Here is a 22,224-nt window from a genome sequence, read left to right on the forward strand (position 1 = left end):
TTTCTCCACACACTCGACTCTGGGATTTGGTACTCATTAGGTCTAACAAGCCAGCACTCAGACGCTATGACTCTCTCTTGCTCCCTTTGGGATAACTTATTCCACATGCTTGGTGTATGCTGCCCGGTCGCACGCTCTCTTGTGCTGCCAGCTTGTTGAGCTTTGGGTTAGGTTTGTCCAATTAGCTGTTTCTTTGTGTTGTTTGTAAGTGCAAGGCGTTAATATGGGTCAGCCTTGTGATGTCCCAGGAATGGCAGATGGTTTCATAAAGTTGTCCTCCCAGTGCTGCTGCAAACTTCACATATTCATGTCCCTTTAAAGGCGGAACTAGAGGCTTGCACAAGTTCATTTCTTAGGAGGATCCAGTGAATCCAGAATAGGCCATAGCTCCAGGCTGGGATAAGTTGATCCTTATCTCTTAATATTCCCTATTCCTTTAGCCCAAAAGGCCTTGTGCTGCTCAGTATCCGTTCCAAATATAATCCTTAATGACATATGTTCATCTGAGGTGACTTCAATATGCTTTGAACCTTTGCTTCTTCCACTGAGCATACTGCTGGTCTTCAGTTTCAATTGGTTTCTTTCTGAAACAGGATTTTGATTTGCCACTCTTTTTGAGGCCATTTGGTTGCTATTCCAACATAAAAGTGTGGCTGAATTACATAGCATCGTTGTTGTTTTTTAAGCCGCTCTTGGCCCCAGATCAGCAAGCCACTTTTGATATGGTGACGCTTAAAAAAAACATTGCACAATTCAGCACTGGCAAATAATGCATGGAAAACCTTGAGAAAGCCTTTGCATGTGTATAGTTTATTATGCATTGTAGATCATGGCCTAGTTGTCCACAATCGTTCCCAGGCATCAGCCCAGGTATCTGAAACATATGTTTCTTAGAGAAGATGCATGTTCAGTAAAGCACTGGAAGCAGACTTGAGAGAACTCAACTTCCCTAGGAAATAGAAATGCGTGATACCTTCTGTGCATCTCTAGCCATGAGTTACGCACAGCCAGTTCTTCAGATGCTGTTATCTGAAGAATCCCATGTCAAATTCTGTTTAAGATGACTTGGGGAAAAGCATTTATAGCCAAAATATGTGGGGTTGCATAGAGCAGGACTGTTTTGAATTTATATCCCTTAATGTGAAATAAGTAATTACTTGGGAGTAAGAATAATTTGGCAGCATCCAGTTTATGCATCCTGACAGTGCAAGGATTTCTGCTTCTGCAGTAGGACTCCCCCAACTGCTGTGTGCCCTCCTAAAATCTGCTTTGGGGGGAGGATAACAGATTTAGGGGGCATAGTGGGGGATAGTTGTAGCACCTCTTAGGAGTTTGGACCCCTAAATCCACCTCTGCTCAGTGCTACTTTGGATGCAACTAATTGAATGCAGTGGGTCCTACTGTTGAAGGATCATCATAGGATAAAACTGTTGTCATTCATTTATCTTCTGCTGGAATAGCTCAGCTGACTAACTAGCATCAGCAGAGACCTACACCTAATTTTGCAGATGAAAACCTGACAGATAAGCAGATGTTGGGTTCCAGACTACCTCTTAAAACAGAAGCTGATGGGTGGCTTGTTCTGTATTAGCTGAGGTTCTGTCTTTGCTGTTCTGAACAGTCAGGTTTGCTTTACATGCATGCTGCCTTACTGTCCAAATGTAGTTCTCCTCCTCTGTGATAAACAAGAGCTTGTTCAAAGCTGCTTCTACATCTGGCTTGAGAAACTAGTTTAATATAGTAATAGAGTTCAGTTTCTCTCTCTCTCTCTCTCTCTCTCTCTCTCTCTCTCTCTCTCTCTCTCTCGTCTTTTTCTTCTCAGCCTATGCTCTGGAAAAACCCACTAGTTAGTATTCTAGCACAGCCTGATACATGGTAGTAGACAAGGTGGGGGTGTATGATGATTGGTGAACAGGACGGAGACCATTATGAAATTGATCCATTGCCCAAGTGATTGGGTAGTTTCTTTCAGCCAGATTTGTGGGGGGAAAGGGGGAGGGGAATCACTGAAATTTTGTGACTCATCTGTGCTTTGGGAATATTTACATTTTTTTTAAAGCCAAGCTCCTTGCTAGATACTGTTTCTAAACCACTTTTTTATAATATTAAACAGGGGAGAGGCACCTCCAGCAGCACGTTACCCCCCAGACGTTTTCTAATGGTAAATATTTTTGTTCTCTATCTATATGAGGAGTTTTAACTATAGCTGCATTTTGTATTTTTTGAGTATAATAACTGGGCACAGGGGCCTGAGCTGTTGTACTAACTGCATGCCTCACTTTGCACCCTAGAGAGTAGGGCAGAAGGGCCACTCAAAGGGGCACTGGTGCTTACTAACTATCTAACCTGCCCCATCTCTGCTATTTCTAAATCTCTTTTTAGCCTTTGTAATCTGCATGGTCCCCAGCTATCAGGGAAGAGTGTGCAGGCCTGGAGCTACCCAGATAGTGGAGAAAAAGACATGCATGGCAACAGAATTATCCCACAAATAACAGAACTTTTATGCAATGTGGGGCTTCAGATGGCTGCTTGCTTTGCTTGGGCTAATGGACTGTTCTTTTGCTAGAAAATATAGCCATCCGCTTTTAGGGGTAAGGGGCAGTGTGTATTCTGTTATTTGCTTCTGTATTGTGTAATCGCTAAAGCAGTTTCCAGAAGCTTGTCTGTCTCTGTTAGGTACTTAGCTGACTTTCATCGCTTTCGTATCCAAAATCTACAGCAGTCTTTGATGTGCCATTAATGTGTTCAAGGATAGCATAATTACATCAATGGAAACACAAAGGCAACAAGGATTCAATGACTTGCCCAAAAACGGTGTTGAGATTCTATGGCAGAGCCAAATGTGGAGCCTGTATTTGGGAAACTTGTTTTTGAGATACCTTTCTAATTGCCACCATACATTACAGCAAGTATTGGCTTCTGTTCTGCTACCTAATGAACAGGTTGTAACTTAAAATAGCATGCTAACAGACCTGGATAAAGATAGGGGGTTGTACTTTGATTACGGTAGCAACTATGAGCTTTGCATCCATATTAAACCTAAGGACACAGCAGGAAACTTTGAAGAACCATGCCAACATTCTGTGGATGTCACCAGCTAGTCCCTTCTTGCCACTTTTGACCTGATAATGCCGGGTTAGCTCTAATTCACATTGTTTTATGCAGCTCTGAAGTATAGACAGAAGCATAAGGCTGAGCCTGAGTGCATCATTACTCACTTCTTCCATGAGGATTCACATGAGAAGAAAGGCTATGTGACTGTGAGAAGGAAGGGGATCTGCCTTTTTCTGAGCTGCCTTATTTTGTAGTGATAGAGTTGAGGTAGGAGATAAGCACTGATGAAGCAGAATGGGTGAAGGAAGGTCATTTTGCCTCTTACCAATGATCAAGATAATATATGCAGAGATTAAGGTTACCCCCCCCACACACACACAATAAGGCAAAACTCTTTCAAATAGGTTGGTGCCATAATTGGTGGTGGACAACCACTATTTTTTACAAACCTAACATGCTGCATAGTCTTCTAAAGGCTCTTCCAGATGATCATTTTTTGTGTGGAGGATACTATTTCATTACTCCTTGATTCTAGATGTTTTGCACCAGATATGTGCAGTCTGTGTCTCAAATTGTAGTAATTCTCAGTTGTTTTGCTTGCCTCATGCTTGAAATGAAGGATTCCTATTACAAAGTGATAATTTTTGTAGGGTCCTGGCATCATCTTTACATTTTTCACAGCGCTAGTAATAAGCTTTCTTTCTTTTCCTGTCTGTCTGTCTGTCTGTCTGTCTGTCTGTCTGTCTGTCTTCTTCTTCTTCTTCTTCTTCTTCTTCTTCTTCTTCTTCTTCTTCTTCTTCTTCTTTTTTGTATCATAAGAGTGCTAAAACTTGATTACTCCACAACCATCCCCCAGTATTCTACTTGGACCACCCACTGTCTATTTAAATCAAATCAAAGACTCTGCATTTCCTCCATGGGGAATATGCTTTTGTTTGTTTGTCATAATGGTATCAATATAGCAGCCCACCGACATGCTGAATATGCTTGTGGGGGAAATGCTTGTGGATGTAATAATGCTTCTGAAACAATTTGGTGGGTGATGCTGGGGAGGCTACTTACAATTTTGAGGGGGGAAATAGCTGATGAGGAAAGGGTGAAATTTCCCCCTTTTTCTTCCTCCTTCCTCCCACCTTGCTGCTCAGCTGAACAAAATTGCCCCCCACTTCATTACACACATCAATTACCCATCAAACATTTTTGCACCATAACTAAAGTCAACATTACTCCACACCTGTATTCTGAACTGGAGATTGCAGACCAAGGTGTCAGCTTTGTGGTGCTTCGGAGTAAGGCTGGCCCTGGCTGTTGTACACTCATCTATGTCACATGTTTCCTTGTCTTGGCAGCTCACATGTTTTGTTCAACAGTTCTGGTCCGACTGTAGAAACATTTGTTTTCAGCTTGGAGATGTCTGGTTGACTCTTGTCAAACAACTTCCATGTTCTATCCTGGAAGGCATTACTTCTCAGTGAATTAGCTTTCTGTATACTGATGGCAGTCATCATTCTTCACCTGATCTTAACATTGGCAAAAGGTTTACAACCTGAGCCCTCTGAAGATCCTTTGTCATTCAGTTCCTGTGCAAGAGAAATACCAAACACTGGAAAGGGATGCTGCCCCTGAAAATCCTGATTAGGTTAGAATTGATTCTCACTGCAGGAAGAAGTTACATGATGCTCCTCCATACCACAAAAAACAAAGACAATTTAAGGTTTCAGGGAGAAGGATTACAATCTAGATTTCTCCTTGTCACACTAGATTTTAATATGTAGGAGTATTTTCTATGTTTCTCCCTCTGCGGGGCAGCATTTTACTATGTGAGCTCCCACCTACAGCCTCTGAAGTGGTGCAACCAAGACATAGGTCTTCTACTTCATTAAGAACTATAATTACTGATTTGGCAGGATCTCACAAAACAGAGGCAAGAGATGTCTGGATGCTGATTTAACATGTATGGAAATTTTTTGTTTGTTAGCCAGTTGTGCTGTAGCCTGGTGTATCTGCTGTATAGTGCTCCAGAAGCAAGGTAGTCTTGCTTTTCCCTGTCCAACATGCACTTGTGCATGCTTTTCGTGGTTTTGTGGATCATGTTTATTCTCTTAGATCTGGAGAGCCATGTTCCCAATAGTCACTCAGGATGAATAGAAAATATCACACATTCTGCTGTCTCTTAATTTTGGAAGAGAAAGTACAGTAAATTGGTGTCCTCCAGTATGGTGCCTTCCAGATGTTGTTAGACTGCACCTCCCAACATCTCTTGACAATTGGCTGTGCTGGTTGGGGCTGGACGCAGTTACTAGTCCAACAATATTTGGAGGGCACAACATTGGCCACAGTAGCAGCATGAATATGGAAAAATGCTGTTGTATCTTAGAGGCTAACTGGTCACTGTGATGTGTACGCTTTTATAAATAACAGCCCATTTCACCGTACATCTGATTTATCATGTTGTCTCTCTCCATAAGCCATGTTGCTTGTTTTTATTGATTTGCAACATTTTCTTTTCCTATATGGCTTATTAGTCCATTTCCTAATAGAGAGAAGTTAACAGTGTGTTATGCTGTTTCTTAACGTGCTGCATAAGATATTCATTAATATGAACAGATGACATATGCAAATAATACAAAATGCCTCAAGGCGATTAAATTCAATACAGGCTGTAAAGATTTACAGAAGGATCATGTAAAACTGTGCTAGGACAATAAACTGCAAAATAAAAATTCATTGTTGATGGATTTAAAAACGTCTAAACATTTTAATAGCTTGATTATATAGCAGTCATTGCATAGCTAATTATGTAATAGCTACATACTAACTTGGCATACGAGAATATAGTTAAACACCTCATTAGTGCTTATGGCTCAGTGGCCCAGAAAAGATCTTAGTTATTTTCCCCAAGTTCTGAGCACCACAGGATGTTGATGACCTTTAAAAATTCTGTCTGCTTTAAGGCCACTGCGTTCTTAGGCAAGAAATGTTCCATATGTGCATTGGTGCCTGTGGATTTGCCTCATATGACAGTGGTTACTATGGATCTGCCATTGATATAATCAGCTCAGGGTACACCCCATCCAAAGTTTAAGACGGCAAATAGATATAAATCTAAGAGTGGGATATAAATTTAATGAATAAAACGTTAGGCTGTTTGGAAAGAGAGAAGATGATGGTCATGACAGTGATGATAATGTTAAATATTATGCCAGTTTGGTCTGAATATTTCAGATTGTATGTTATAATGGGTGCACAATTGCAGTGGGAATGTAACCACCTACATTGCTTAGTCTGAAACCAAATGACTGATCAACATGTGCTATATTAGTGGAATTAATTAGTCTCTGAATCGTATTTATGGATTTGTACATGGAGAGAAAAACCAAGTTTACTGTGCACTAATGGTGCTGAGGTGTGTCCCCCCCAAATTGTCCTATGGGGTGGAGCAGAAGAGCCAATGTGGCACCCTCAGATATTGTCGACTCCAACTTTCACCTGCCCTGACCACTGGCTATGTTGGCTGGAGCTAATAGGGGCTGTAGTCCAGGCCATCAGAAGGGAACCACATTGGCTACCCTGGATAACAGAATGTGCAACTAATATAATCTGTCAGAATACTGATTAGTAAATTTTGGGACTTGCTTGTTTTCTTTGTTTTATTAAGATCAAACCGCCTAGACTACATAAGCTTGGAGTGGGAAGGAGGAGTTGTCACAGGGTGACAGAGGCAGCTTCAGTGATGGAATGTTTAGGGAGAAATGTAATTAGCAAGTTGCTTCACTTTTATGCCCTGCAGAGTGCCGTGCAAAATACTGGTGCAAATGCAATGTGTGACGCATTTCTCCTACAGCTCCCATTAAATTTAATTGAGGCAGATTGCACCCTAAAATGTGTAATAGTTGTGGAAATTGTAAATGAAACTGATACAAAGCGCTAGTGCAAAGAGGTGCCCAGTTTGGGTGAAGTGGCGAGGGGTTGTGTGTTCAAAGAGTGTGATCAGTTATTATATTGTAAGAAAAATGCTGTTGTCTTAGCTACAAGCCCTCCATAACTACAGATCTTATCAATGGTTGTGACATTACCTAATCATTGTACTGGAGACTATGATTTTTTTCACTTCAGTATGTAAGCATATCGCTGGTTAAATATGTTAAGAGGGACACGTAGGAGCTTTTCTATGAAACTGGAGTGTTCTTAATGAGGGCCACCCACAACGTTCTGTTCTGAACTTCCTTGTTCTGGAATAAGAGATTACGTGTTGCCCTAAAATAAAGTCTTATGTAACCACTGGTACCCTGAACATGAACTCTTGCTGCCTTTGGAACATATTGTTTGCCTTTTCTTTCGGCCTCATAACAAACCATAACTGGCCCTTTTGCATACCAAAAGCCTAGACTTCAAGGATGCATTTCACAAAGTATATTTAAGAGGAAATAAAATCTTCAATGACTTGCTTTGCTTTGGCCCAGCCCTGAAACTACAAGAGTTAAAGTACAACATTTGCTTTGATGGGTTACATTACATAAACTGAGTAAGTATGTTTATAGTATTTTAGTTTCATAGGTCGCTTTTAGACGGAAAGCATTCCAATTTCTTTGCTCACTAATACCCAAAACAGATTACATTCCTTAGAGCCCAAGACACATAGTCACTAATATTTTCAAATATTAGTCTTCATTAACAAGCTACTTGATTGCTATGCAATGTACTTTGTGGCAAGAACAACAAATGAAGATTGACTTGCAAGCACATTTTGTCAAGATGTAAATGATGTGTGTTAAATACTTCCCTGTCCTGAGTAGCAAGCATCTGAGTTGGTTAGAAGAATTCAATTAAAGTAAAAGCCCAGCCAATGCTGCTGTTGTTCATGTACACAAAGGCAGGTTATGTATGTATCAGCAGTGGATGGCTTGGTAGGGTGGCACCAGTCACCTAACTTCTAATTGGTCACATAACGTCTGCTTGTGGGGAGGAAGAGGGAGAATTGGTGAAGAGTTTAGCATAGTGCAAATGCACCGGAAGAGCCAGTTCCTGCTGGTGTGTTTGCACTGCACTAATCTCTCTGCCACCTCCCTCTCCACCTCCTGGGAACTGCCAGCAACACAACTGACCAGAGGTCAGGTGAGAAGCAGAGTCCCACCATGCTGTCTGCTGCTGGTATGTATGTATTCATTCATTCAAAGCATTTGTATCCCACTCTTCAGCCAGAAAGGCTTCCAGAGTGGCTTACATATCAATATCAATTCGTATATATAAACAGTAGCTACCAATTACTACAATCCAAAAAGTTACAACATAAAAAGAAAACAGGGTGGGGAAGGAAGATGAAATCAAGCAAACTTATGTTACCAGGTTGTCATATCAATTAATTGACATCGAAGCAGACAGGTCTAACAGGCCTTGTTGGACCCTTGAGAAATAGCCTGGTTTCCCTACCTTTCCTGAGGTGTCTGCAGCAGAAATGTGTTGATCTTATGGGGAGTGGTTTGGCGCTCTGGAGCCTAACTGGCTTCTCTTTACTCCATCATTCAGAGCAGATGGTTCTGCTGCTCCATCTCAGTCGGTTCTGAAATCCTTCATGAGTGGGGAGGAGCAGCCTAGGCTTTCTGGTGAGAGCAGTAGCATGTGGAAATGGCAGTTCATTGTTTCTGCTTGTTCTTCTTTTCCTCACATGGCTGTTGAAAATGATGGGCAGTGGGGGTGGCAAACCAATTATTCCCTTTTTAACTTTTCTGCCATGTACACACTATGACAGGAGTGCCCTGAACTATTTTTTTTTGCAATGTCTTTGCCTGACAAAATGAATTTCTGTGAAACAGATTATCTTACAGGATAATCTTGGGCACTCTGCTTTCTTTCTTTCTTTCTTTTTCTTTTTGAAAGTTTGATGTTGCCTTTATTTCAGTTCATAAGCAGAAGTGGAATACTGTGTTTTGTATACCTCAGTCTAGCACAGTTCATGGGAAATCATTTGCCTCAGTATTCCCATTTCGTTTTGTTTTTTGTGAACTGCCCTGGGATCTTTGGATGAAGGGCAGTGTACAAATTTAATAAATAAATAACAACAAGAAGATAGAATATCACCCAGAAACTTTATAAAAATTTCATATCTATCCTATCAACACTCGTATAGTCTTTGGGAACAGTTGCTGAAGTTTTGAAGTATTTACACATACTTTAAAAGTGTTCTCCGTTGTTGGTTTATCTTCTTTCAGAAACGTGTGCTGTCAACAATGGAGGCTGTGACAGCAAGTGCCATGATGCAGCCACTGGTGTGCACTGCAGCTGCCCAATGGGATTCATGCTTCAGCCTGATAGAAAAACGTGCAAAGGTAAATGGCAGCCAAATGTATATCCAGTGTATGGGAGAACACATTCCACAGAACAGGACTGGGCCTTGTAAAGTTCCTTCTTCAGTTTACAAGTTGGAAAGTCAAATTTTACCTAGATGGGGCACTATAATTATGTGACGTCTCCCAGTGCCCCTTTCCATGAACTGCCTCATTTAGCTGTTGCCTCTACAGAGCCGTCAATGGTATCCTCATCAACTGAGTTTCATAGTAACTCTGTCCTTAAAATTTATTGTGACATGAATTAAAACTGTTGATCCAAATCTAAGAGATGATTGCAGCATTTTCACCAGAGGCTGCTGGTGACAACTATCTTAGCCATTGCTTTGACCTGGTTTTCCAAGTGTAGCAATGGGTCTGGTGAGCAGCCCAAGGTAGTGAAACATCCATGTTCTAGCTTCATTCCCTCTTCACAGCTCTACCAAGCGTCATGGTTTCAAAAGCCTGCCAACCTTTTCATTATTTCTTGACAAAGAAATAGGAAACATAGAAAATTGCCTTGTATCACATCAGACCATTGGTCTATACTGACTGATGCTTGAACTCCAGCGTTTCAGACAGGAGTTTTTTTTAGCCCTGTTTGGAGATACAAGGGATTGAACCTGCAACCTTCTGCATGTAAAATATGTGCTTTGCTGCTAAGCTACAGCCCTGAGGACTTTCTCAAAAGGTTCTCCCCTCTTCCTCTGCATCCCCCCACCACACGCAAGTGCAGTTGTTACTTATTTGTTGAATGGGATATTTTCAACACAAGGTAGCACTTCTGTTGTGGGGATTTCACATTTACCCAGCACTCAAAACTGTGCTGATTTTTTTTTGCTAGGGAAATTCTGTTTCTGCCCTTACTTCTCAGCTATGGTGTCTTTTTGCAGCTGGGAGTGTTGAGTGAAATATCATTCATTTCTCCTGAGTGTTTATTGAATAGTGCCCATGGCCCCAAGCAACATAACTCCCCAGGATGCCAGTGCCATTTTAAAAGGGGATCAATTTATTTTTTGTTACTTTTGAAGCTGAGCATCAACCTGTTATACAACTCTCCTGGCCTTATGCTGCCTCCCTCCTTCCCATCACAGCAGTGTTCTTCCATGGACTGTGGGCATTTTGGAAACTGGGCCTTCCAGAGTTAAAGCTATATCTCCCACTGATGAATATGTACATGTGTGTGCACACATGGCATCCCCCCCCCCTTGGTTAATTACATGAGGACAGGGTATCACGCTATTGCTGCTTGATTGGCATTAGCATGAATACAAGTGAGAGAAGCGTGTGGGCTTTTTATCATCTGGAAAGGCTTGCAGAGAAAAAGGTGAGGCTCCACAAATGGAGGGCGTCTGTGTTCTGTCTCTGGCAGCTCCAGGGAACGTGACCTTAGTTAAAAGGGGGGGGCGAGCCCTTCTGCTGAAAGCTGTCTAACCGCCTTACTGATTCCAGACCCCATTTGCTTCATTATTATTTTTCAGAGCTCACCGCCTCCAAGATGCTAGAGTTCCAGGAAAGCATAATAACCCAGAGCCATATCCCCTGTGTCTGGGATTTTATTACAGTTTAGAGCTGTTTTACTGCTAGTTCACTTCACTCACAATAACAACAACAACAACAACAATAATGATAATAATAAAAAGCTCCAACTTCATAAGTTCTTGCTAGAACTGATGGGATGGGGGAGACGCAAGGGAGCAGCCTCGGATGAGGTTTGCTTTAACTTTCTTTCTGGGATTCATCAGCCTTGGTTCATTCTATTTTACAGACCATTTCCTAGCAATAAATTTTCTGGCTTGTAAGTAAGAATATCTCTTAACAGGTAGCAGAAGCTATTTGAGAATTTAGGGAATTGTTTGTGTGTGTGTGTGTGTGTGTGTGAGAGAGAGAGAGAGAGAGAGAGAGAGAGAGAGAGAGAGAGAGAGAGAGGCGGGGTGTGTGGGTGTGGATGTGGGAGAAAGAAATGTTGGTTTTTGCAAAACAGCCAAATTGTAAAGGTTTTTAGTCCATGTTTATTTTCAAAATCACTGTTCTTTGAGAACCATTTCCTCTTCCAATATAGTTATTTGCAATCCCTCCTGTTCATTATTTGAGTGCTCAGAGCTAGTTAACCATTGCATCCAGACAGCGATTATTGTGATTTTGGACCTAAGACTGGTCTTAGCCTTCATGTGCAGGGAGCTAATAAGGCTAAGCCACAGCCACTTCCCCACCCCTCCCCACTTAGGGCACAATCCTAAGGGGGTGTTGCAGGGATCATAGGATACAGCAGATATTTTCCTCTGCCTGTGGAGAGGGAGGCCAATGAGCAGATAAGGGGATCTGGTCATACAAGGCTCCCTGTTGTGGGCACAGAAACCCCACTGCCCTTGCTGCTCTCCTGTTTGTGCTCCGATAGTAGTAATGGCATGTTGGGGTAAAGCAGAAGACGCTTTGGATCCAGCCAATTCAAAGCTCTCTCATTCCTCCAACACATTGAGGAATTGCCAGGTTGGTGGTGGTGTGTCTAGTGTGCTAGTCCTGGAACTGTACTTTCCTACTCAATGGGGCAGGCAGGTGAAGAAAAACACCAGATCAGGGGGGGCACCTTTTTCTGCTGGTGTGAACCTACCAAAGTGTTGGATATGACAGTTCCTCCATCTTGGATTCTCTCTTTCCCATAAGATTGTCCTGCTCGACTTCTCATCCAGATACAGTAGGAGACACCCTGCTGGGGCAGTACTGCTCACTTGACCTCCAGTTGATCACATCACTGCTGCTTACCAAGGAGTAGAGGGTGAGGTGGCAGTGAGGTCAGTGCAGTGCAGACTCACTTGCAAGAGCACCGGATTGACTCTGCCACTGTGTTTGCCTACACTGACCTTACTGCTACATTGCCCCTCTTGTTGTTGTTGTTGTTTAGTCGTTTAGTCGTGTCCGACTCTTCATGACCCCATGGACCAGAGCATGCCAGGCATTGCCCCTCTACCTCCCTATAAACAGCAGCAACACAACCAACCAGGGATCTTGTGAGTGGCAGCAGCCCACCATTGCTACTGTCCAGTCATTGGTTGTTGTGAACCTACAGTCTTGGCCACATATCTGTCCCTTCTCAACAACTGGTGGCTTCCTGCTATTCTTTAACATAATGCTTCTGCTTCAGAACAATGCTCTGGGTAGCCTGCACACTGTGTGCATGACCAACATCAACTTAGGCAACAGCATTTGTGCACAAGGATGTATTTTGAGCAACTGCCTCTGAGGAAGGTGGCTACACTTGAAATGTCATGGTGGGCTACTTACTATACTTACATGGTGGGCTACATTCTTCTTACTATAAACAGCTTCACATAGCCCCCTTTGAAGTTAGAATCATAGAGTTGGAAGAGACCACAAGGGCCATCTAGTCCAACCCCCTGCCAAGCTAATCTCTCTCACCTTTCCGGTGCTGTTCTGCTTCCCCCACCCCCACCCTGAAAGTGGCAATGGATGCCACATTTTGGACAGAACTTAACTGCACATCTAAGTCCCCGCTTGAACTGGTTCCTTTTGGCTCAGTGAGTAGCTAAGCCAAGGTTTGGCTTAGCATGTTTGTTCAAATCAGCGCTTGTGGTTATTACTGAGGATCCCCTATTTTTCAAAAGCCAAGCAGATCAGAAGGAGTGGAGGTTGGATGGGTGCAGGGAGGAGAGGAAACGGAGTCACCTCCACCACATGGGTTGAGTGGGAGGGATGGGGGGATGCATCAAGCTGCTATCAGTGGGGCAGCCAGCAAAGCTGCATGTCCACTGTGGCTGCTACTGCTGCTTTTCTGCTGACTGAGAAAAGCTGCTCCGCCTCAGTACCACGGGAAGGTAGTGCCATGGTGCCTGGAAGTGAAGGGTGATCAACTGCCCCATTCTCCCTCAGCGTGAGGGAAGGCAGCTCATATCAGCAGCGTTATCAGCTAAGATCACTGTGTGATATTGGTGGTGCCTTGAAATTGGCTGCTGTGTTCTCCCTCGTGCGAGGAGTGATATATTGCTGCATATTGCCAAGTCAAAATTGTTATTGTGATGTGATTTCAAAACTGATTTTGGCCAGCATATTGAAAAATTGCACACTGCTAAAACAGACCATAAAATATGTGGTATTACCATGCAAAAAAGGGACGAGGGTGGCGCTGTGGGTTAAACCACAGAGCCTAGGGCTTGCTGATCAGAAGGTTGGCGGTTTGAATCCCCGCGACAGGGTGAGCTCCCGTTGCTTGGTGCCAGCTCCTGCCCACTTAGCAGTTCGAAAGCACGTCAAAGTGCATAAATAGGTACTGCTCTGGCGAGAAGGTAAACGGCATTTCCATGTGCTGCTCTGGTTCGCTAGAAGCGGCTTAGTCATGCTGGCCACATGACCCGGAAGCTGTACGCCTGCTCCCTCGGCCATTAACGTGAGTTGAGCACCGCAGCCCCAGAGTCGGACACGACTGTACCTAATGGTCAGGGGTTCCTTTACCTTTTTACCATGCAAAAATGACAAAAACATAGTTGGAGGGAAGGCAAGGGATGGGGCCGCAGGTCCCATGGGTGGATTCCATGGATTCCCAGTGGTCCACGGACCCCTAATTGGGAACCACTGACCTAGAACAAACCTTGATTACAGCATATGGGGAAGGAGGAGAGAGCTTAATCACAAGCTCTGGTTCAAATGGCATGCTAGACCAAATTTTGGTTTAGCTGTTGCGCCACACTAAGCTAAAAGGACCCAGGAGGAGCAAAACTGCTACAGTTCCCTCCCTGAGATCCTACACATTCATGCTAAGCCACGGTTTAGCTTCGTGTTATGTGTTAATGTCACCTCTGTTTTGAACCCAGGAGTACTACCCACCAATTCCCTTTCTTCATTGAGTGGGCATGCATTCAACTGTCACAGTTTCTTAACTAATTCCCTTAGCTAAGAATGTTTTGCCTTGTGTTTCCCCCCCTCCCTACTGCAGATATTGATGAATGTAGGTTGAACAATGGCGGCTGTGACCACATCTGCAGGAACACAGTGGGGAGTTTTGAATGCAGTTGTAAGAAAGGATATAAGCTGCTGATCAACGAAAGGACCTGTCAAGGTAAAGTCATCTTGGGATCTTTGCTGAAAAGAGTGGTGCAACTATTGTATGAATTCAAAGGCTTTAGGCTCTGAGCTAGATTTGCTCACAGTTGTGGCCTGCAACACTGGAATGATCTTTCTCCTAAGAACACAACATGCTCCAGAGCTAAGAAATTATGGGACAGTTGGAAACATGATAGCCAGTTGTTTGTTCTGTTCTCCATAAGAGTAAAAAACAGTTGAAATTCTTTGGAAGATCCTGAGATAGGCATGACTGCATGAGCATGCCAGATACTAACTGGCCATGTTTCAGGCACCCACCCAAGTAGAAAGGGAAGATGCTAAAATACTGCTTCACAGATGGTAGAGTGACCTGAAGCAGAATGGAACTGTATACAGTGGTACCTTGGGTTACAGACGCTTCAGGTTACAGACTCCGCTAACTCAGAAATAGTACCTCAGGTTAAGAACTTTGCTTCAGGATGAGAACAGAAATCGCGCGGCAGCAGCACAGCGGCAGCGGGAGGCCCCATTAGCTAAAGTGGTACCTCAGGTTAAGAACGGACCTCCAGAATGAATTAAGTTCTTAACCCAAGGTACCGCTGTATATTAGTCTCCACTCCTATTAACACTTGGCAACTTGTTATTAAGCAGCAATATAATGAACTTATCTGTATGGCAGTTAATTAACACTCTTAATCCCCTCAAGCTTCTTTCCTAACTTTCTTAGTCCTCAGTATAATTTGTTGGGGAAAAATAATGTAAAGTTTGTATTGCTCTCTTGATTTAAAAACAAACAAACAAAAGCATAAACATGAATTTTAGTTCATTATTCTGAGCACCATAAATGTTGGTTTTCTTATTTTGAAAACAAAGTTTAAAACCGGGTGAAAAAAATGAACTTTGTAGTGTAGAAGAGGGAATCTTACCTGCTGAAGTTCCCTGTTTAAGGGTTGTGTAAAACAGAAGTTTCTGTATAAAGGAGTTCTGTCTTTTTTCACCTGGACTCTCTATTTAAAACTCAGCTGTCCTGAAATAGATGTTACTTCAGCATATCTTCAGATTCAGAGTACATGCAGGGGAGGATCCATAGGTGGGGGGTATTTAAGCTGGCGACTGCTTTCCAGGGCCAGCCCTAGACATATTGCTGCCTGAAGCAAAGGACAAGATGGCTCCCTCCTATTTAATGACAAAAGTCAGTAGGGGTGACACTTGATGGGTCAGAATCGTCTACCAGACCTGAGGGCACCAGGCAGACACATGTCTGAGTGGAATGAACAGGGAGGGTCTTGGAAGGAATGGCAAGGGAGAGAGTTGGTTCCACTAGCCCCATAACCCAGCACCTGCTGCTTCACTCTGCTGTTTCCCTGTGGGCTGTTCCCCTGTCCAGTAGGTTTAATTTGGGTGTCAAGGGGAGAATTTTGGGGGAATTTATATATATAGCCAAAATCTGCCAGCCCAGCTTTACAGATTTGTGTGGTGTAGTGGTTAAGAGTGGTAGACTCATAATCTGGGGAACCGGGTTCGCGTCTCCGCTCCTCCACATGCAGCTGCTGGGTGACCTTGGGCTAGTCACACTTCTTTGAAGTCTCTGAGCCCCACTCACCTCACAGAGTGTTTGTTGTGGGGGAGGAAGGGAAAGGAGAATGTTAGCCGCTTTGAGACTCCTTTGGGTAGTGAAAAGCGGGATATCAAATCCAAACTCTTCTTCTTCTTCTAATTTGAACAAATCTACTTCTGTAAAGCTATTTATCTTTTCTTTCAGGGGGAGGAAAACCCCTGACATTTAGGCTGCAATCCTGTATGCACTTACTATGGAGCAAGCCTACTTGAACTCTGTAGGGCTTACTTCTGCATAGGCATGCACTGCACTGTTATTAACATGTTTGATCAATTTCATTGTAATTGTTTTTTTAAAAAAAAAATCAGACTCTCATTCAGAAATAAGGTGCAGTAGATTTTGGGTAGATCAACAGCCGAGTCCTCAAAACTGTCATTTCCAAGATAAAGGGAATTTATTCTCACTTCTGCATTTTTTTTCTTCTTCTTTTGGATAGGAACTATATGGTAAATTTGTGCTTTCATGCAATTAATGTGGCTAGTCTATTTTACTGACTCATGTTTAGTTGCTGCCTTTTCACTGTAGAGGCCCTTACAGAAAACAGTTAAAAGCAACATTATAAGAAGTATTAACATTAAATAACTGCAGTACAAAAACTGCAATTAAAAACATTTAAATCCAATTAGCTCAGAGACCACAGCCAGGTCTGATGGAAAAGGGACGTTTTCCTCAATCATCTGTAAATCGCAGTAACGCTTAATCAATCCCACTCTGCTAAAGAAATTGTCCTTTCCTATGTTTTACCTCAGCATGACTAATCATAAAAAGGAGAAAGTATTTCTCTTCCTGTACAAATACCTTGGAGACACATAGCACTTTGGGCATGCAAAGTGTTAGCTAGCCCTCATTCACCACTCGCTGACATGATACCAGGTCACACAACCCAGGCCTCAAGAGGCAACTGGCTTGGGTATACAGCTGTGTTCAACATCAGGGCCTGTTTCCCTCTCCAAATCAGCAGCTGCAAGTTCTCCCTTCCCTTCTGGCTGGGGAAGACAGCTGCTAACATGTGATGTAGTGCAGGTGTTTTATTCTGACTGCATAAGGCCTGGCCCTAGGGAAGCTGGGCGTGTGTTAGGAGTTGAGGTGGGAAGAGTTGCTTTATGCTTAGGCTATAGCCCCTTTCATCTCCATCCAGGTTCTGCCTTCATGGCTTTCTTTTTATGAGTTTGTGGCAATTAGGTTAATGAAGCCAATGACGTAAACATGAAGCCAGTAGGCTGGCTGTGGCCAACAGACTGTGCCTTCCAGCGCCAGTGAACTTCCCTTTAGGAAAAGAATAGGTGGCCCTGGCATCTCCCTCAGCAAAGACTCTACTGGGAAAGCATATTTTCTGCTTGTGGTTACTTCTTCTGAGCATCTCACTGGGAAAGTGGCAGTGGAAAACTTGCAGACTCTCTTCCCATTCCCAGCCCTTTTGCTCCATTTGGGGTTCTTGTGTCAGCCCAGAGATTCAGCCCTTTGACTTGCATACAAAGTGTTGGCCTTAATCTTGTGACGCACTCCCAAGCTGATACTTCTGCCCTAATTAGTCAGAAACGATTTCCACCTTTCCTCCCCTCCCCAGTTCTGTACTTGTAGTCACTGGCACGGTTTAGAACCATTTTTTTCACTCATAAACATTATGTACTAAAAGGATGGAGGAAAGATCCCTTTATTCAGGCAGGCAGATAGGCAGTTTTTATCCCAGCATTCCTCCAAGGAACTCAGAGCAACATACATGGTTCCCTCTCTTTTGTCCTCAACAACCCTGTGAGGTTAGGCTGACAGAAAGGGAGTGTGACCGGCCCAATTGTCACCCAGTGAGTTTCATAGTACTTCAATGCTTATTTTACTTGAGGGGGTTAGGTCTGACAGTGGAGGCTGGACTGAAATAATGGCAGTTGGGGACACACTGTGTGTTTGCTTGCTTCTGTTAGAATGACTTTGACAAAGGACTGCTGGCAATGGGTACAGTTTCAAAATCTCTGGTTATTGAGGAAGTAAAATAATCCAGGCCTCAGGGATGTACTGTCTACTTGATGGAATGTGGCTTACACACTCTTTTCCTGTTCCCAGATATTGATGAATGCTCCTTTGACAGAACCTGTGACCACATCTGTGTAAACACACCAGGGAGCTTCCAGTGCCTGTGTCACAAAGGCTACACACTCTATGGACTCACCCACTGTGGAGGTATCAGTGTGACAGATAAGGATGAGTGGGACTTGGCTGTTCTTTGTGACCTCTTTGGCACCTCTTTCTTGAACTTTAAACCTTCTACCTTTCTCAGGTATAACTGTCCTCTTTCTGTTCTAAGCTGAAGCCTAGTGCCTTTGACCTCCAAGGGACCAGTTCAGACTGGTTTTCATTTATAGACAGTAAGCTTTGAGACAGTCTCCATTGCTCATGTAGTTTCTGCTTCACCCAAAGCAGGGTCCTCCCTATAATATTGTCAGTAATCATTAGATGTCCTCTCATCAGGATGTTTAGCTCTAAGCTGAACACAGAACCTGGAGAATATCAACAAGCCCAAGAACTGAATAGAAGTTAGAAAACAGTTCTTGCAAAGGGAGGTTCTTGCACATTGGGTAGGTAAAGTCATTTTTAAATCCAAAGATGACTCAAAACAGTTCCTATTAATGTGCAAGGTAATATTCATGAATACTTAGTTTCTTTCAGAAGACAATGGTGCTGGCTTCAGTTGGAAATGAGACACTTTACTATGTGATAGTGGATCACAGGCACAGTAAGACAACTGCTGTGTTGCTTATCAAAGATAACTCTCCTGCAACTCATGTTGGATGGAAATCTTTAGGCAGGATGCTAATAGCTCAGATTGAGCTCAATCCATTGATTGGGATCTTGCATTCCAAACACCGAGGCCGTGTCTGCTGTCGTGCATTGTAGTTTGACATCCCCTCCCTTAGTAATGAAATTTAGACTGTGTAAAGAAGTGACCATGTACTGTGGCATCTCTGACGTGATACAGCACATTACTGCAGTTTAGACCCAGCAGCTCCTGCCTTCATGGTGCAGACATTAGTAGAATAATGTAGCTAGGGATCAGCTCATAACCAGGTTAACAGTGGGTGGCCATACAGGCAGTGAAGTTACCAACACAGACCTGTGAAAACCTGAAAGCACAGACATGGAGAGCCTTTCAGAGTATAGGTCATTCACTGTTTGTGTACCACAAATTACTGGGTGTCTGGTATCCCAGTGCTTCTGTTTGGATTATACTGGTGGCTTATCCTTTAAGACAGGAAAACAAAAGCAGGTCTGTTCACTGCAAAGATAAATTCTGCAAATCTAAACACTTGTTGGATCTCACATCATCAGCATAAGCATATGTATGTATGATGCTGTCTGTAATGAGTCACACCATTGGGCCATATAGCCCAGAATAATCTGTTCTTATTGACAGTGGCTCTCCAGTATCTTGGACAGAGATGTATTCTAATCTTGCTGAGATCCTTTTGATTGTAAGCACTAAGGGTGAAACCTTGGAACTTCTACTTCTAATACATGTGCTCTACTACTGAGCTCTTCCCAATGCATCTTAGTGGTCCTAGTCATAGAATCTTTGTATGGTGAGGTGCTTATTTGATGAATTTTATGGACTCTGTTTGCCATTGCTTGAAGTGTAGAGAATACTATAGTTTATGCAGAAATGTTTAATTTGACTGTTCTTTATACTGTAGTCTCCACATACATAATTTGTCCACAGAACAGCTCTAACACAACAATTCCAATTTTACACAAAAATTAAACTGGGATTTACCCAAGCCAATGATTGAACCAAGCAGGGCTGAACAGGTTTCTTAAAGCCTGGCCTACCATTCCTGCACCTGGACCACAAGATAGATTTTTGCCCCACCCCCCTCTTTCTTGTGAGACCACATTCAGTGAATTATGTTTCCTAAAATATGTTTGCTACTCTTTGCAGAGGGTGGCAGGACCAGACATTTGTCTCTGCAGCTATAAACAAGGTGACAGGAACGATTTGTGTCTTGTCCAGTGGGATAGGAGTAGGGAAAACCCCACTGTGAGTTTTTGGCAGAGGATTTGAGGTGGGTGGAGGGGAACTTCAGAAAGTTTTATGGTTTCTCAATGGAGGGGGAGGAAAGGGTTGGGGTTGTGCCAGCAAGAAAAATGGAAAGGCAGATGGAAGGCGTGGAGGGGTTTGTTGGAGCGTGTTGCTGCAGCAGTGTGGCTTGCCACGATAAATATAAGGGAGAGTTATTTCTCTCAAGATGCCCTAGATTATACAGACTGAGGCAGATGCATAAACAGACTGCAGCAAGTACACGCACACAAACATGCACGCAAGTAAAGTATGCAGACTGGCAAAAGTGAAGTGCACCTGAAAACTGAAAACACAAATTCACCCATTGGGCTAAATTTGCCACTCCTTTCAAATTGGTGCAGATTCGTGGTCTTCAGTGTGGTAAAATGTAATCACAAATCAAAAACAGCATATTGTCCGAGTGCCAGTGTTGTCACGCAGCTTCGTAAGTATTGTTTAAACTGGATGCTAGACCTTTACTTGATGTGTGTCCAAAGTGTGCTAACATTCTGTGGCTGCCAAGTACAGATCCCCTCTGTACTTTGTTGAGATGAAGCTGTTTCTGCTTAGGCAACCAATTTTGTTCAGTCCTTTGCATGATAACAGGCAGAGCCCAGCTATGGATCACAGGTGTGGACACAGAAATCACATTGCAAAGAGACAGTTGTAGATGGAGTGTGTCTGCATCACTAGCATATTTTGTGGGAAATGTCACATTTAATTGTCCTGCTAGTAAAGGTTTATTGTATTGAATTAGTGGCTTGCAAAGGAAGGTTTCATTTCATTTTTAATCATAGACCTGAGATGCATATATACAGGAGGCCCCACACTTCCAGTGCAATATTGCTAAACTTGGGGGGGGAGGGGGGACTGGAAAGCTCCTAAGAGAAACAAGGGCTATAGGGCTAAGTAAAGGTTCCTCCATCTTTTAATCTTATTTTGGTTCTGGGAGTGGGACTGGGGACTATTTACACACCATACATACAGTTCCCTATGAAAGCTCTGTAATGGATTAACAAAAGCTCCCAGTATACTTTGCAGGAAGCTATACACTATAAATATACTTTAAATGTATGATGTGATCACAGCTGAGAGAGAATGTTTAACTCAACACATACCTATGATATGAAAGTGCAGCTGCCTTAGACTACCTAAGGAATTTGATTTGAAGGGTGAGCATCCAGGCTCATAGCACAGCTTCTTTATGCACTGTGTCATGTTACCTGTTGAGGGAATAAACCAAACAAATCAGTACACAAGGGAGATGGGGGCAACTGGCTAGGTCACACACTGGAATAGAAAAGGAGCTAGATGCTATAATATATTACAAATTGAAAAATGAGTAATTAGACATTTGAAAGGGGACAGTTTCCTGTTGAAGAAATCAAGCAGCATTTTGCCATTTTTATCAAGAGAAATGTAGGCAGCACAACAGAAGATAGCAGTTCTGCTGCTTTGCTTGGCACTGTCTGGGCCTCAGCTGCAGTAACATGAAGGCAATGAAATATTGCAAAGCTTGTAAGTCAAGATGGGAAGGTCTTGGTATTTTTTGGGGGGGTGGGGGAGTCTACATTTTGCATTCCTTGGCTCAGCTACAGCAAGTGATTAAGAACTTAAATTATATACAGTACCAGACACCTGCAGCCAGAGATTTGCCCAGTTAATCTGAAGTAATATGCAAATTTCTGCCTTCCTCAGTTGGTCACACTCTTTTCAAAAACAGTCCTTCCTGCTCTGCTCCAAGGCTTTGTATGATGAGGTTTCCTAAATCTCTCTCCTGCTTCCTTGATCGCATGACCTTCAGCCCTCACCCTCTCCATTCCAGGGCAACGTATCATCCGTACACCTTGTGTGGGAATTTCCCCATCTTCTTTCTTCCTCCATGAACCATACCCTCGGTTATTGTTCCTTGTAGGCTCTGTGTCTCCCTTACAGGAGACTGCACTTCTAATCCCAAGCTCTTGTGTGCAGTGTTCCCCCCCCCATCCTCTTCTGCCTTATTTTACCTCAACCACAACAGCTTTGCATGGTTTTACATTCTACCTGCAGCAAGCATCCCTACAGGTTTCTAGGCTCTGCCTGATATTTTATCCCTTCTAATTTCCCCACAACAGATGTATATACCA

At 43.0% G+C, this 22,224-nt stretch overlaps 1 protein-coding gene across 4 annotated transcripts in view; it reads left to right on the plus strand.

Annotated features, from left to right (window-relative positions):
* Positions 1–22,224, plus strand: part of SCUBE3 (signal peptide, CUB domain and EGF like domain containing 3) — a 110,835-nt gene that overhangs the window by 70,104 nt on the left and 18,507 nt on the right. For 2 of the 4 annotated variants that reach the window (XM_033152656.1, XM_033152657.1), the window contains exons 7-10: positions 2,114–2,161; positions 9,264–9,380; positions 14,326–14,448; positions 18,109–18,225. In XM_033152656.1, coding sequence (XP_033008547.1) covers positions 2,114–2,161; positions 9,264–9,380; positions 14,326–14,448; positions 18,109–18,225 — 405 coding nt within the window. The remainder of the gene's footprint in view (positions 1–2,113; positions 2,162–9,263; positions 9,381–14,325; positions 14,449–18,108; positions 18,226–22,224) is intronic. The other 2 variants (XM_033152659.1, XM_033152658.1) reach the window with 1 other exon arrangement.

The sequence above is a fragment of the Lacerta agilis genome, chromosome 6 (genome assembly GCF_009819535.1).
Source record: "Lacerta agilis isolate rLacAgi1 chromosome 6, rLacAgi1.pri, whole genome shotgun sequence".
NCBI lineage: Eukaryota > Metazoa > Chordata > Lepidosauria > Squamata > Lacertidae > Lacerta > Lacerta agilis.